At 49.9% G+C, this 12,633-nt stretch overlaps 2 protein-coding genes across 4 annotated transcripts in view; one reads left to right on the top strand and one right to left on the bottom strand.

Annotated features, from left to right (window-relative positions):
* Positions 1-7,693, top strand: part of LOC310689208 (uncharacterized protein) — a 65,023-nt gene extending 57,330 nt beyond the window's left edge. For both annotated transcript variants that reach the window (XM_083466568.1, XM_083466569.1), the window contains exons 6-9: positions 392-538; positions 2,587-2,718; positions 4,609-4,731; positions 7,508-7,693. In XM_083466568.1, coding sequence (XP_083322694.1) covers positions 392-538; positions 2,587-2,718; positions 4,609-4,731; positions 7,508-7,522 — 417 coding nt within the window. In that variant the 3' untranslated portion in view covers positions 7,523-7,693. The remainder of the gene's footprint in view (positions 1-391; positions 539-2,586; positions 2,719-4,608; positions 4,732-7,507) is intronic.
* A 1,338-nt stretch (positions 7,694-9,031) lies between these two features.
* The window catches only part of CCM2 (CCM2 scaffold protein), a 46,623-nt gene continuing 43,021 nt past the window's right edge, over positions 9,032-12,633 (bottom strand). For both annotated transcript variants that reach the window (XM_083467081.1, XM_083467082.1), the window contains exon 10: positions 9,032-11,624. In XM_083467081.1, the coding sequence (XP_083323207.1) occupies positions 11,344-11,624 (281 nt within the window). In that variant the 3' untranslated portion in view covers positions 9,032-11,343. The remainder of the gene's footprint in view (positions 11,625-12,633) is intronic.

Raw genomic sequence — 12,633 nt, 5'->3', positions numbered from 1 at the left:
GTTAAGAACGGACCTCCGGAACGAATTAAATACTTAACCCGAGGTACCACTGTACTTTAAAATGAGGCTGCATTTTAAATTGCATTTTAATCTGTATTTTAAATTGGTCCCCCCCATTATGGTTTTTACTGTGATTTTATTGGTGTTAGCCGCCCTGAGCCCAGCTCTGGCCAGGGAGGGTGGGGTATAAATAAAATGTATTATTTATTATTATTATTAAATTGGAAATGGTGGGAATGACTTCAGTTGACGCAGGAAAGATCTTTTGAACCAGATTATCCCTCCTTATCAGCCAGAGTCCTGTCTCTCCGTCTGTCTTCTGAATGTGGCTCTGTTCCAAGCTTTCTGCTCGGCAGTTCCAACAGGCTGTCATCCCCTTGTCTCCCTCCAGGCCATGTCGAAGCTGGGTCTGCGGCAAATCCACGGCGTCACCAGGATCACGATCCGCAAGTCCAAGAACATCTTGTTTGTGATCACCAAGCCGGACGTCTTCAAAAGCCCTGCCTCGGACATCTACATTGTCTTTGGAGAGGCCAAGGTGAGGGGTGAACAACTCCAGCCCTAGCATGAGGTGCAGTGAGGCAGCTGCCTCAGGCGGCTGAAGCTGAAGGTGTGGAAAGGTGTTGGAGGACAGAGTTCTCTCTCTCTCTCTCTCTCTCTCTCTCTCTCTCTCTGTGTGTGTGTGTCTGTCTCTCTGTCTGTCTGTCTTCTACCCTCCAGTGGCGTAACGTGGGTTGCTAGTGCCCGGGGCAGGCAAGGGCATCTGTTTTGTTTTTTACATTTTTTTTATTCAAAGTTATAACAAAACATATTTTCCAATAACATATCCTTATACCCCCCATTTTTCCTCCCCCCTCCCCCCCACAGAACCCATCACCCCAACCCCCAACTTCCCTCAGTTCCAGTCTTTGGTTTCTCCAATAATGCTATTTTCTGCATGTTACAAAGTTGTATAGATCCTCAAACTGTTTAGCTGATTATCAGTAAAAAAATTGTGAATGTTTATTCAAAACCTGCCAAGGAGTCCAGTTCGCTTTGTTGCGTCTTCAGATGCCTTGTAAAGGGTTCCCATTCATCCTTAAAGTCACAGTTATCCTTGTCCCGTAGCTTATATGTCAGTTTTGCCAGTTCTGCATAGTCCATCAATTTTTCTTGCCATGATTCTTTAGTTGGGGTTTCTTCAGTCTTCCAGCCTTGTGCTACCAGAACTTTCGCGGCCGTTGTCGCATACATGAAAATGTTTTTCAACTTTTTTGGCAGGTCTTTCCCTATGATCCCCAACAAAAATGCCTCGGGTTTTTTAACAAATGTTAAATGGAACATTTTCTTCAATTCATTGTATAGCAAGGGCTTCTGAATCCAGTTAGGGGAGCCCACTTGGCTCACTTGCTGTCCAATAGCATAGGAGAAGGATTTACTTTGAAGAATTGTAGGGATCTCCAAGGGTCATCTAGTCCAACCCCCTGTAATGCCAGAATAACGGTTAGAGGATCCCCTATTGGGGGGGCTGCTGCTGCTGCCTAGGCACATCCTGTGGGCTGTGTCCCTGGCTCACTGCCCTTCCCTGCCTGCCTACCACCGGGGGCCTCTGGCCCCCAGTGCCAGCAGAGGCTCTGTCCGCCTTTCTCGCACCTCCAAGGCCGGGCCGCCCTTCAGTCTCCAGGCTGTTCAAGGAGTCGCGTTTGCGGCTTGCCTGCCCCGGGAACCAGCAACCCATGTTATGCCACTGGAGGGTGGAAGACAGAGAGAGAGAGAGAGAGAGAGAGAGAGAGAGAGAGAGAGAGAGAGAGAACTCTGTCCTCCAACACCTTTCCACACCCTCACCTTCATCCGCCCGAGGCAGCTGCCTCACTGTGCCTCATGCTAGGGCCATAGCTGTCAGCCGTCCCTTATTTGGTGGGAAACTCCCTTATCCCAGCGCCGCGCCCCGCTGCTGTCCCTTATTGATGATGTCCCTTAAATTTCCCGGGTTTCAAAGGAAGCAGCTCCTCTCCCTCCCTCCCTGCCGGCCAGGGAGGAGGGAGGCTCCTACTGCGTTGCTTGGCTGCGTTGCTCACCCAATAAGGAGTCTAAGAACGACTGGGGGGTGGAGCTTGCATGCCTTGTGCCGATTAAATCGGCCGCATTGCCTGGGGACTCACCTTTGCTCAGAGCTTCCCAGCGGAGAGGTGACAGTGGTTTTCCTTGCTGCATCCCCTTTGCCGGGTTGCTGCGCTGTGGGAACCACCGCTTGAGGCTTCGTTTGGCTGCTGGCTGGGCTTTCTGCCTTTGGCTTGGAGGGGCTCAGAAGTTGAACATACCTGTGCCTGGAAAATCCCTTATTTTGGCTGCTGAGCCCTTATTTTCGAGGCTGCTGGTCCCTTACTTTTAAATCTTTAAGTTGACAGCTATGGCTATGGCGGGAGTTGTTCGGGGAATCCGTTCGCCTCTCGGGGTAACCAAACGGGCGTCGTGAGCTAGGCAGGAAACCCAGAGTCTGCGTGAGGCCTTTTCGCCAGGTCTCTTGTGTACGTCCAGAGCGGCAAAAGGACTCGGTGTGTGTGTGCCCTCATCGTATTTATTCCCATGCCCTCTTGTCTTCCACAGATTGAAGACCTCTCTCAGCAGGTACACAAAGCTGCCGCCGAGAAGTTCAAGGTCCCCATGGAGCACTCGCCGTTGATCACCGAAGCGGCTCCCACCCTCACGATCAAGGAGGAGAGCGAAGAGGAAGAGGAGGTACGGTGGTTTGGTGCGGGTAGGCCTGGAACGAGATCTTGGGGTCATAAAATAGGGCTGGATAAGCTGCCGTTGAGCAGAGACATCACCTTGCCAACAAAGGTCCGTATAGTTCAAGCTATGGTTTTCCCAGTAGTGATGTATGGAAGTGAGAGCTGGACCATAAAGAAGGCTGATTGCCGAAGAATTGATGCTTTTGAATTCTGGTGCTGGAGGAGACTCTTGATAGTCCCATGGACTGCAAAAAGATCAAACTGATCCATTCTGAAGGAAATCAGCCCTGAGTGCTCACTGGAAGGACAGATCCTGAAGCTGAGGCTCCAAGACTTTGGCCACCTCATGAGAAGAGAAGACTCCCTGGAAAAGACCCTGATGCTGGGAAAGATGGAGGGCACAAGGAGAAGGGGACGACAGAGGACAAGATGGTTGGACAGTGTTCTTGAAGCTACCAGCATGAGTTTGACGAAACTGCGGGAGGCAGTGGAAGACAGAAGTGACTGGCGTGCTCTGGTCCAGGGGGTCACGCAGAGGCGGACACGACTAAACGACTAGGCAACAACAAGCTGCCGTTTAAAATGGCAGATTCCACACTAGTAGGGATCACCAGGAAAGGAATAGGAAATAATACTGTTGATATAATACTGATACACAAAACCACGGTGCGGCCACATTTGGGATCCTGTCTACAGTTCTGTTTGCCTCACCGCAAAAAGGCAGTCTTCGAAATTAGCCAGGCGCATTTTGCATTTGGCTCTCAGCAACTTGTGACCGAGTGAAGATGTCTGGGCGCCAGGATACTGCCCAAAATCACCATCTGGGGATCCCTGGATCTGGACTGTTTTCACACACTAACACCCCACCCTGCAGAATTCTGTCAGTTCTATTTTATCTGCACAATTGGAATGAATTTCAGGATCCAGAGGGCTTTTTCTGGGCAGCCCGAACATCGTTAAGAAATGCAATAGCTCAGCGAGAGATGATCGGCTTTGCCTGCAGAAAGTCCCAGGTTCATTCCCCAACATCATTTCCAGGGAGGGCTGGGAGATTATTTATTTATTATTATTATTATTATTTGTTACTCATATTATTGTTTATTTAATGTATTTATATCTTGCCTTTCTCCCAAGCTGGGATTCCAGCATTAAAAATTAGTGCTATACAGTGGTACCTCAGGTTACATACGCTTCAGGTTACATTCGCTTCAGGTTACAGACTCCGCTAACCCAGAAATAGTGCTTCAGGTTAAGAACTTTGCTTCAGGATGAGAACAGAAATCGTGCTCCGGCGGCGCAGCAGCAGCAGGAGGTCCCATTAGCTAAAGTGGTGCTTCAGGTTAAGAACAGTTTCAGGTTAAGTACAGACCTCCAGAACAAATTAAGTACTTAACCCGAGGTACAACTGTAAAAGACAAAGGGATACAAACCGAACAAGCCAAGAACAAGAATTAAAATACACCAGAACGCCTTAAAATCCAGTTTGCCCTGACAGCAGCATCCTCTGTACCAAAGGCCTGCGTGAACAGGAAGGTGTTAACCGGTTGGCGGAAGGATAACTGGGAGGGAGCCAGTCTGACCTCTCTTGGGAGGGAATTCCACAATATGGGAGCCACCACAAAAAAGGCTCTCTCTCTCTCGGGTCAACCTCAGCCTTGCCTCTGATGCTGGTGGGACCGAGAGAAGGTGGGATTTGGGCACCCAGGCCGGTTCATGTAGGGAGATGCTCTCCATCCCAAACCCTGGAGAGATGCTGCCGGTCCGTGTAGTCTGCACTGAGTAAGATGGACCAGTGTTCTGACTCGGTCCTCTGTTAGGGAGGTAGATAAACACAGGAGCGGATCTGCTAGCACCTGGATGGGATCTTCTAAGTTCTCCTCCTCGTCTCTCCCGGCAGGTTGACGAAACGGGTCTGGAGGTGAGGGATATCGAGCTGGTCATGGCTCAAGCCAACGTGTCTCACCCCAAAGCGGTGCGCGCCCTGCGTCACAACAACAACGACATTGTGAACGCCATCATGGTGAGTCTTGTATGTGCGGGGAAGTGGGGTGCGTGTGCAAAATCTGAACAATGAAATCCTTGGGTTTTCGGTCCTCCTTCTCCTTCGATAGCTGCTTCTCCTTCGATAGTTTGGACCCTCTTGATTCAAAACATGTGCTTAGGTCAGGAATAGTGGGAGGGATTATTTAGTTGCACTTCCTACATTGCACAGGGTTGGACTAGATGACCGTCAGGGTCCCTTCCAACTCTGTAATTCTCACCTCTAGGGTGGGCATCTATAGCTGAGAAAGGCCTCATCTCTGGGCAAAAGGGTCTCTGGATCTGGCCAGCGGGGCCGGATCCTTGCCTCCCTTCATCCCCTGCGGGGGCGCTCACCTGTCAATCAGGTAGTATCACAATAACCTGGACATCAGCTGGTTGCTAGGGCTTGCAAAGCACCACCAGCTGGTTGCTAGGGCTTGCAAAGCACCACCAGCTGGTTGCTAGGGCTTGCAAAGCACCAGCAGCTGGTTGCTAGGGCTTGCAAAGCACCATCAGCTGGTTGCTAGGGCTTGCAAAGCACCATCAGCTGGTTGCTAGGGCTTGCAAAGCACCATCAGTTGGTTGTTAGGGCTTGCAAAGCACCATCAGCTGGTTGCTAGGGCTTGCAAAGCACCACCAGCTAGTTGCTAGGGCTTGCAAAGCACCATCAGCTGGTTGTTAGGGCTTGCAAAGCACCATCAGTTGGTTGTTAGGGCTTGCAAAGCACCATCAGTTGGTTGCTAGGGCTTGCAAAGCACCATGCGTGGCGCCATGGGTACTCCCCAACGAGGTGTTGCTGAAATTTGAGAGAACAGAGTCTGCCGCTGCAGTGAACAGGAGGCACTGCTGTCGTCTCCCACCCATAGGGTAGAAATGGCGAGGGCTGCACTGTGGGGTCTCATGGGCTCTGCACCAACCCAGCGTCAGAGCAGGCCCCATGGCCTTTGATTCCAACTTCAAGTTGATTTGATTCTTCCCCTGCCTGTTTCTTGGAATATAATTTATTACTTATACCCCATCCATCTGGCTGGGCCTCCTAAACAGGGCTGCCTTCAGATGTCTTCTAAAAGTTCCTGTAAGACCTATTGCAGTCGTTAAGAGTCGTCAACATGCTCATCTCAGCTATCTGCCAATCTCCCATTCCCACCACCCTTCTGAGTAATACCCCTCCCCACCTTCTCTCTATATAGAAGGATCTGGCAACTTCTGTTTCAGTGTATCTGAAAAAGTGTGCATGCACACGAAAGCTCATACCAAGAACTAACTTAGTTGGTCTCTAAGGTGCTACTGGAAGGAATTTTTTTATTTCTAAAAGTCAGGTAGTTGTTTATTTCCTTGACATCTGGTGGGAGGGAGTTCCACAGGGTGGGTGCCACTACCAAGAAGGCCCTCTGCCTGGTTCCCTGTAACCTCACTTCTTGCAGGGAGGGAACCGCCAGAAGGCCCTCGGAGCTGGACCTCAGTGTCCGGGCTGAACGATGGGGGTGGAGATGCTCCTTCAGGTATACTAGGCCGAGGCCGTTTAGGGCTTGAAAGGTCAGCACCAACACTTTGAATAGTGCTTGGAAATGTACTGGGAGCCAATGTAGGTCTTTCAGGACTGGTGTTATAGGTCTTGGCGGCCATTCCCAGTCACCAGTCTGGCTGCCTAATTCTGGATTAGTTGTAGTTTCCAGCTCACCTTCAAAGGTAGCCCCACGTAGAGTGCATTGCAGTAGTTCAAGCGGGAGATAACCAGAGCATGCACCACTCTGGCGAGACAGTCTGTGGGCAGGGACGGTCTCATCCTGCGTACCAGATGGAGCTGGTAGACAGCTGCCCTGGACACAGAATTGACCTGCGCCTCCATAGACAGCTGCGAGCACAAAATGACTCCCAGGCTGCGCACCTGGTCCTTCAGGGGCACAGTTACCCCATTCAGGACCAGGGAATCCTCCACACCTGCCCGCCTCCTGTCCCCCCAAAACAGTACTTCTGTCTTGTCAGGATTCAACCTCAATCTCCTCCTTGTTCCTTATGTAGATCTTCACTCACCCCTTCTCCTCAGGGTCGGAGGCATTCGTGCCAACATGTCTTGGGCGAGACCTGTCTCTGTGTTCTGCCAAGGCCAGATTAGATGGGGGAAATAAATGTGGATGGATATTTAGATGCGGATAACCTTGTATGCCGGGACACGGGTGGCGCTGTGGGTTAAACCACAGAGCCTAGGACTTGACAATCAGAAGGTCGGCAGTTCAAATCCCAGCGACTCTGGGTTTGCGGCGCTCATCTTGCTTTATTGGCCGAGGGAGCCGGCGTGCAGCTTCCGGGTCATGCGGCCAGCATGACTAAGCCACTTCTGGCAAACCAGGGCAGAGCACAGAAACGCCATTTACCTTCCCGCCGGAGTGGTACCTATTCATCTACTTGCACTTTGACGTGCTTTTGAACTGCTAGGTTGGCAGGAGCAGGGAGCAATGGGAGCTCACCCCGTCGCAGGGATTCGAACCGCCGACCTTCTGATCGGCAAGTCCTAGGCTCTGTGGTTTAACCCACAGCGCCACCCGCGAGGTATGCTTGGTTGAGGGGCAATTAAATGTTTGTGCGTCAGCCAAGCCACCTGGAAAGTACTGTGTGCGACAGAGCTGTTTAAAATATGTGGCGCTCAATTCAGGGCGATCCTATGAACGTGAGGAACTGTCCCAACTCAACCCTGCAAAGGGGCAACACGGAGGAAATAGGCTTTGCCACTATTGTATTTGCAACATCTCTCTCTCCTTTTTCTTTTTGTGCAGGAGCTGACGATGTAGCGACCGGTTTTGGCAAGCCCACCCAAGCCTCTGCTGCCCACCCCTTCTGTATAGATGCACAGTTAACTCATATCCAATACAGCTGTTGTTTGTTAGGACTGCAAAAAATTAGTCCCGACTATTCTGCAATGAAAATGCTGCTCAATAAACGGTATATTCACTTGAACTGCACACGGGTTTCAAGAGTGTCTTCCTTCCGAAGGGCTCAAAGCTGCTTTGGGAACTGCAGTCTGTCTGTTTGTGGTAGTGGTTGTTTTTACATTGTGTTCAGCCTTGCTGGCATTCTCTTCAGAAGAATGGGCAGGCATACTGTATTTTTTTGCTCTATAAGACGCACCAGACCGTAAGATGCACCTAGTTTTCGGAGGAGGAAAACAAGAAAAAAATATATTCTGAATCTCAGAAGCCAGAACAGCAAGAGGGATCGCTGCGCAGTGAAAGCAGCAATCCCTCTTGCTGTTCTGGCTTCTGGGATAGCTGGGCAGCCTGCATTCACTCCATAAGAAGCACACACATTTCCGCTTACTTTGGGGGGGGTGCGTCTTATAGAGCGAAAAATACGGTGGGTCACTTTCTTCGTAACGCCTCCCCAAAATGCAGTAGTTTGGTATTTGTGGGTATACTGTTACCCATGAGAGCCAAACCTTTGTCTCCGCAGTTGGAAGCAGCGACGCTTTTGAATACCAGTTGCTGGAAGCCAGATTAGCCATCTTGCTTGATCTGAGCATGCAGCCGCCTTTCTCCAGCCATTGTAGAGAATGGGCTGTAAAGTAGGCACAATCTTAATTTATAGGAAGGGGCCCTGTTGTTCCATTGCCAACCTTTTGGACTCTGGCAGATAGGCACCTCCTGTCTCCTGAACTAGGTAAGCTGGTCGAATTTTCTTTCAATTTCTTGTTGAGTTTAGTCACAACCGCCTTAAGCTGTCTAAAGAACTGGAGTTATGTGCTGTTGACATGGGTAAGATGCTAAGGGCTTTTAGAGGGCTCAAGAACAGGTGCCAGGGCTTGATTTTTTCCTCTGCCCTCCCCATACCTTTCCCCTTGTATGCCATGGCTACAATCTAGCAGAAGTTGGATCTCTCGCAGATGCTTTGTTTGAGAGTTCTGCATTGCAAGGGGGTTGGACTAGATCTCCTTTCCAACTCTGCAATCCTATTCAAAAAGTAGGATTTGGGGAAGTCTTGTAGCAAGAGCGACCCACAACTGTATTGCGGTAGAAAGGGAGCCTCTCCTACAAAATGAAGAGTTTAAGAGGTGGCCAGGGAGGGAGAAAGAGGAGAGGAGAACATCTCTGGGGATTAAGGATTGCTGGTTACAGCTTTGCTGATGTAATACGAAGCAAGAGCAACTCAATTTGCTGAGTGGGCTGCAGGTGGCTGTTTCAGCAGAGAACTGCAACTCGCAAGGGGAGGAAAAGAAAGAAAATGTCGTTTTCCATTGTGGCTGTAACCCCACCCCCCCAAAAAAAACCCCAACACAGTCAGGATCCCCATTCAAAGAGCTAAAATAGTATACAGGTCAGTTTATAGTAGCCAGCAGAGTTCTTGTGGCATGAAATACATATACAAAAATAACTGTGCATTTATATGTATAATATATACAACACATATACATTATGTATATATTTCTTCCACTTCTGGTTCCTTTTAAAAAAACAAAACACACACAAACCCCCAAAAATCAAGAAATCTACCCCACACTTTAGGCTTGCTGTCAAACTCTCGCACTTGAAGAACCACCAGACTTTCGTCTGTGAGGAACTTGAATGCCCAAGTTACTGTTGTCTCAAAAAAAATGGAAGAATCTACTATGGGCTGGCACTGGACCAAACCCCATGTTCAGCTGCAGGGGTCCAAGACCACTGCTTTGCCAGCCAGGACTGCCCTGCGCCCAGAAAACTATCCTCCCTGCGCAATCTACGCATCCCAGGTAGAAATGATAGCACCAAATTCGTGGCACCATTTCGAGGGTGGGGGTTCGTGTATCCGTGTCCTTCGACCAGGGTAAGGAAATGTCACGATCTGGTGCAGTCAGAAGTCAGGATGGGAGCTGTTTGCCCAGATGTGGGCAGCCTGACTCGGCTGATGGCTTTGCTCTAGGGCCAGGCGAGCTAGATGACCTGCGGGCGCTGCTCTCGACTGGAGTTACCACGTTCAAGTTAAGCTCGCCTGGCCCAGTGGCGAGTGCCTAGGTGACAGCCCATTTCAGCCAGGCTGCTATAATACACAAAACAAATGAAATACTGCGAAAATCCCTGAAACGAGAAGTAATCGACTAGAAATATTATCTTATAAAAGGTAAAGGGACCCCTGACCATTAGATCCAGTCGTGACCAATTCTAGGTTTGCGGCGCTCATCTCGCTTTATTGGCCGAGGGAGCCGGCGTACAGCTTCCGGGTCATGTGGCCAGCATGACTAAGCCGCTTCTGGCAAACCAGAGCAGCGCACGGAAATGCCGTTTACCTTCCCGCTGGAGTGGTACCTATTTATCTACTTGCACTTTGACGTGCTTTCGAACTGCTAGGTTGGCAGGAGCAGGGACCGAGCAACGGGAGCTCACCCCGTCGCGGGGATTCGAACCACTGACCTTCTGATCAGCAAGTCCTAGGCTCTGTGGTTTAACCCACAGCGCCACCCGCGTTCCTTAATTATCTTATAGAGTTAAACTAAATAATAAAAATCAAAAAGTTGAAGGAAAAAATCAGAAAAACCTAGAATTGAACAAAGCCTTAACGGGATGCCGGCTACAAACCTCGGGTCACTGAACTATTCAGTTTCCTCAGAAGGAAGTAGAGAAATCGTAAACCTTAAATGACCAAATTCAAAGAAAGGGGGTAAAACTCCCCCAAAGTTCTGAAGTATTATAATTAAGAAATTTAATAGAGACCAAAGAGACTATGACACAGGTAGAGTGTATAATTGGTGGTTGGATTCTGGTAATAATAGGTTTTTCTAATTTTTTTCTTAAACTTTTTGATTTTTATTATTTAGTTTAATTCTATAAGATAATATTTCTAGTCGATTACTTCTCATTTCAGGGATTTTCATGGTATTTCATTTGTTTTGTGCAATTTCTCGGTTCCATGACTGTCTCTTTTCTACAGGCTGCTATAATACGGCCGAGCTGAGGTTGCCAACGTTCTGGTTTCGGAGAAGGAGGCAAGGCAGCTGGCCAAGGCTTGGGGGCAAGGGAAGATCATCTCTTGCCAATGCCTTTGCCCGTAACCAAGCAGGCAAAGGGCTTGGCTTGGCACAACGAAGGCCACCTTCTGGTCTGGAACAGAAATGTTAGGACGAAACACCTGGGGTGTTCAGTTAATTCACATTGCAATGAACTTCATCGGAAAGTAACAAACACACACGCACTCTCCCCCCGGGAAAAAACAAAAAGGTTAGAAATGTCATGTGCAAAAAACCGTAAACCGGCTTGTCGAGTTCTTGCGGACGGGCCGTCCTGGGCAAAAGCCAGCGCTGCTTTCGCGCCGGATTCATGGCTCTCCAATGATTCCCAACCTGCAAACGCTCTCCATCCTGCGAGGGGCTGATCCTGCCAAGCCCCTCTCCATGGCTTGCTCCTTCACAGAAGAGACCGTCGAGGGCCACGAGGTCAAGGGCCCCTCTTTCAAAAGGGCCCCGGAAGGAAGGGGAGTCGTAAGGGACATCTCCCCTTTCCGCTTCGCCCGGAACCAAAAACGTTCCTGTTATTCCCAGGAGGGAAGAGGAGAGTGTGTGCACGACTGAGCGAGCAAGAGGGCCGGGTTATTCCTTGCAGGGGGGAAATGCCTCTTCGTTTCCTCTTTCTCTCTCCCTCCGACCCTTTCAGGAAGAATCGTGGTCCATGCTGCACCCGAGAGCCTCGATGTCGTTGCTGATGTCCGAGATCATGCGGTCCCACTCGTCTCCCTCCGAGGGGGCGGACTGGTCGTCCGAGCTCCCCGCGGCGCCGTTCCCGTTGGTGGTGGAGTTGGAGGTTGTGCTGACTGTCCGCCGGTACCTCCCAAAGCTGTCGGTGATGATGCCTCGCCCGTCCTTCACGCCAATCGTCTCCAGGAAGTTCTCAAAGTATTGGCTGTCCTTCTCCGGGATGAATGGTCTAAGGCCTTTTTTGGGGGGAGAAGGGAATGGAACAAGGAATATTAATAATAATAATAAATTTTATTTATACACCGCCCTCCCCCGCCAGAGCTCAGGGCAGCTAACACCAGTAAAAGTACAGTAAAAACATAATGGGGGGGACCCTATTTAAAATACAGGTTAAAATGCAATTTAAAATGCAGCCTCATCTTAAAAGTCAAAACCAGAAGGGGAGGGAAAAATAAGGGTCAGACTGAGTCCAAACCAAAGGCCAGGCGGAACAGCTCTGTCTTGCAGGCCCTGTGGAAAGATGTCAAGTCCCGCAGGGCCCTAGTCTCTTGGGCCAGAGTGTTCCACCAAGTCGGGGCCAGTACTGAAAAGGCCCTGGGTCCAGTTGAGACTAACCACCTTGTGACTTGGGACCTCCAAAATGTTGTCATTTGTGGACCTTAAGGTCCTCTGTGGGGCAGACCAGGAGAGGCGGTCCCGGAGGAAGAGACAGCGGTACAGTGGCTTTCAACAAAATATTAAAATACCGTAATGCATCAAACATTAAAAGCTTCCCTAAACAGGGCTACCTTCAGATGTCTTCTAAAAGTCAGATAGTTGTTGTTCTCTTTGACTTCTGGTGGGAGGAAGTTCCACAGGGTGGGCCCCACTACCAAGAAGGCCCTCTGCCTGGTTCCCTGTAACTTGGCTTCTTGCAGTAAGGGAACTGCCAGAAGGCCCTTGGCGCTGGACCTCAGTGTCCAGGCAGATGGGGGCAGAGACGCTCCTTCAGGTCTACTGGACCGAGGCCATTTAGGGCTTTCAAGGTCAGCACCAACACTTTGAATTGTGCTCGGGAACGTACTGGGTAGGTCTTTCAAGACCAGTGTTATGTGGTCTTGGTGGCCGCTCCCAGTACCCAGTCTAGTTGCCGCTTTCTGGATTAGTTGCAATTTCCGGGTCACCTTCAAAGGTAGCCCCATGTAGAGTGCAATGCAGTAGTCCAAGTGGGAGATAACCAGAGCATGCGCCACTCTGGAGAGACCG

Source organism: Podarcis liolepis (assembly GCF_965112155.1).
Source record: "Podarcis liolepis genome assembly, chromosome: 12".
In the NCBI taxonomy this organism is placed as follows: Eukaryota; Metazoa; Chordata; class Lepidosauria; order Squamata; family Lacertidae; genus Podarcis; species Podarcis liolepis.
This window is presented reverse-complemented; position numbering and strand designations above follow the sequence as displayed.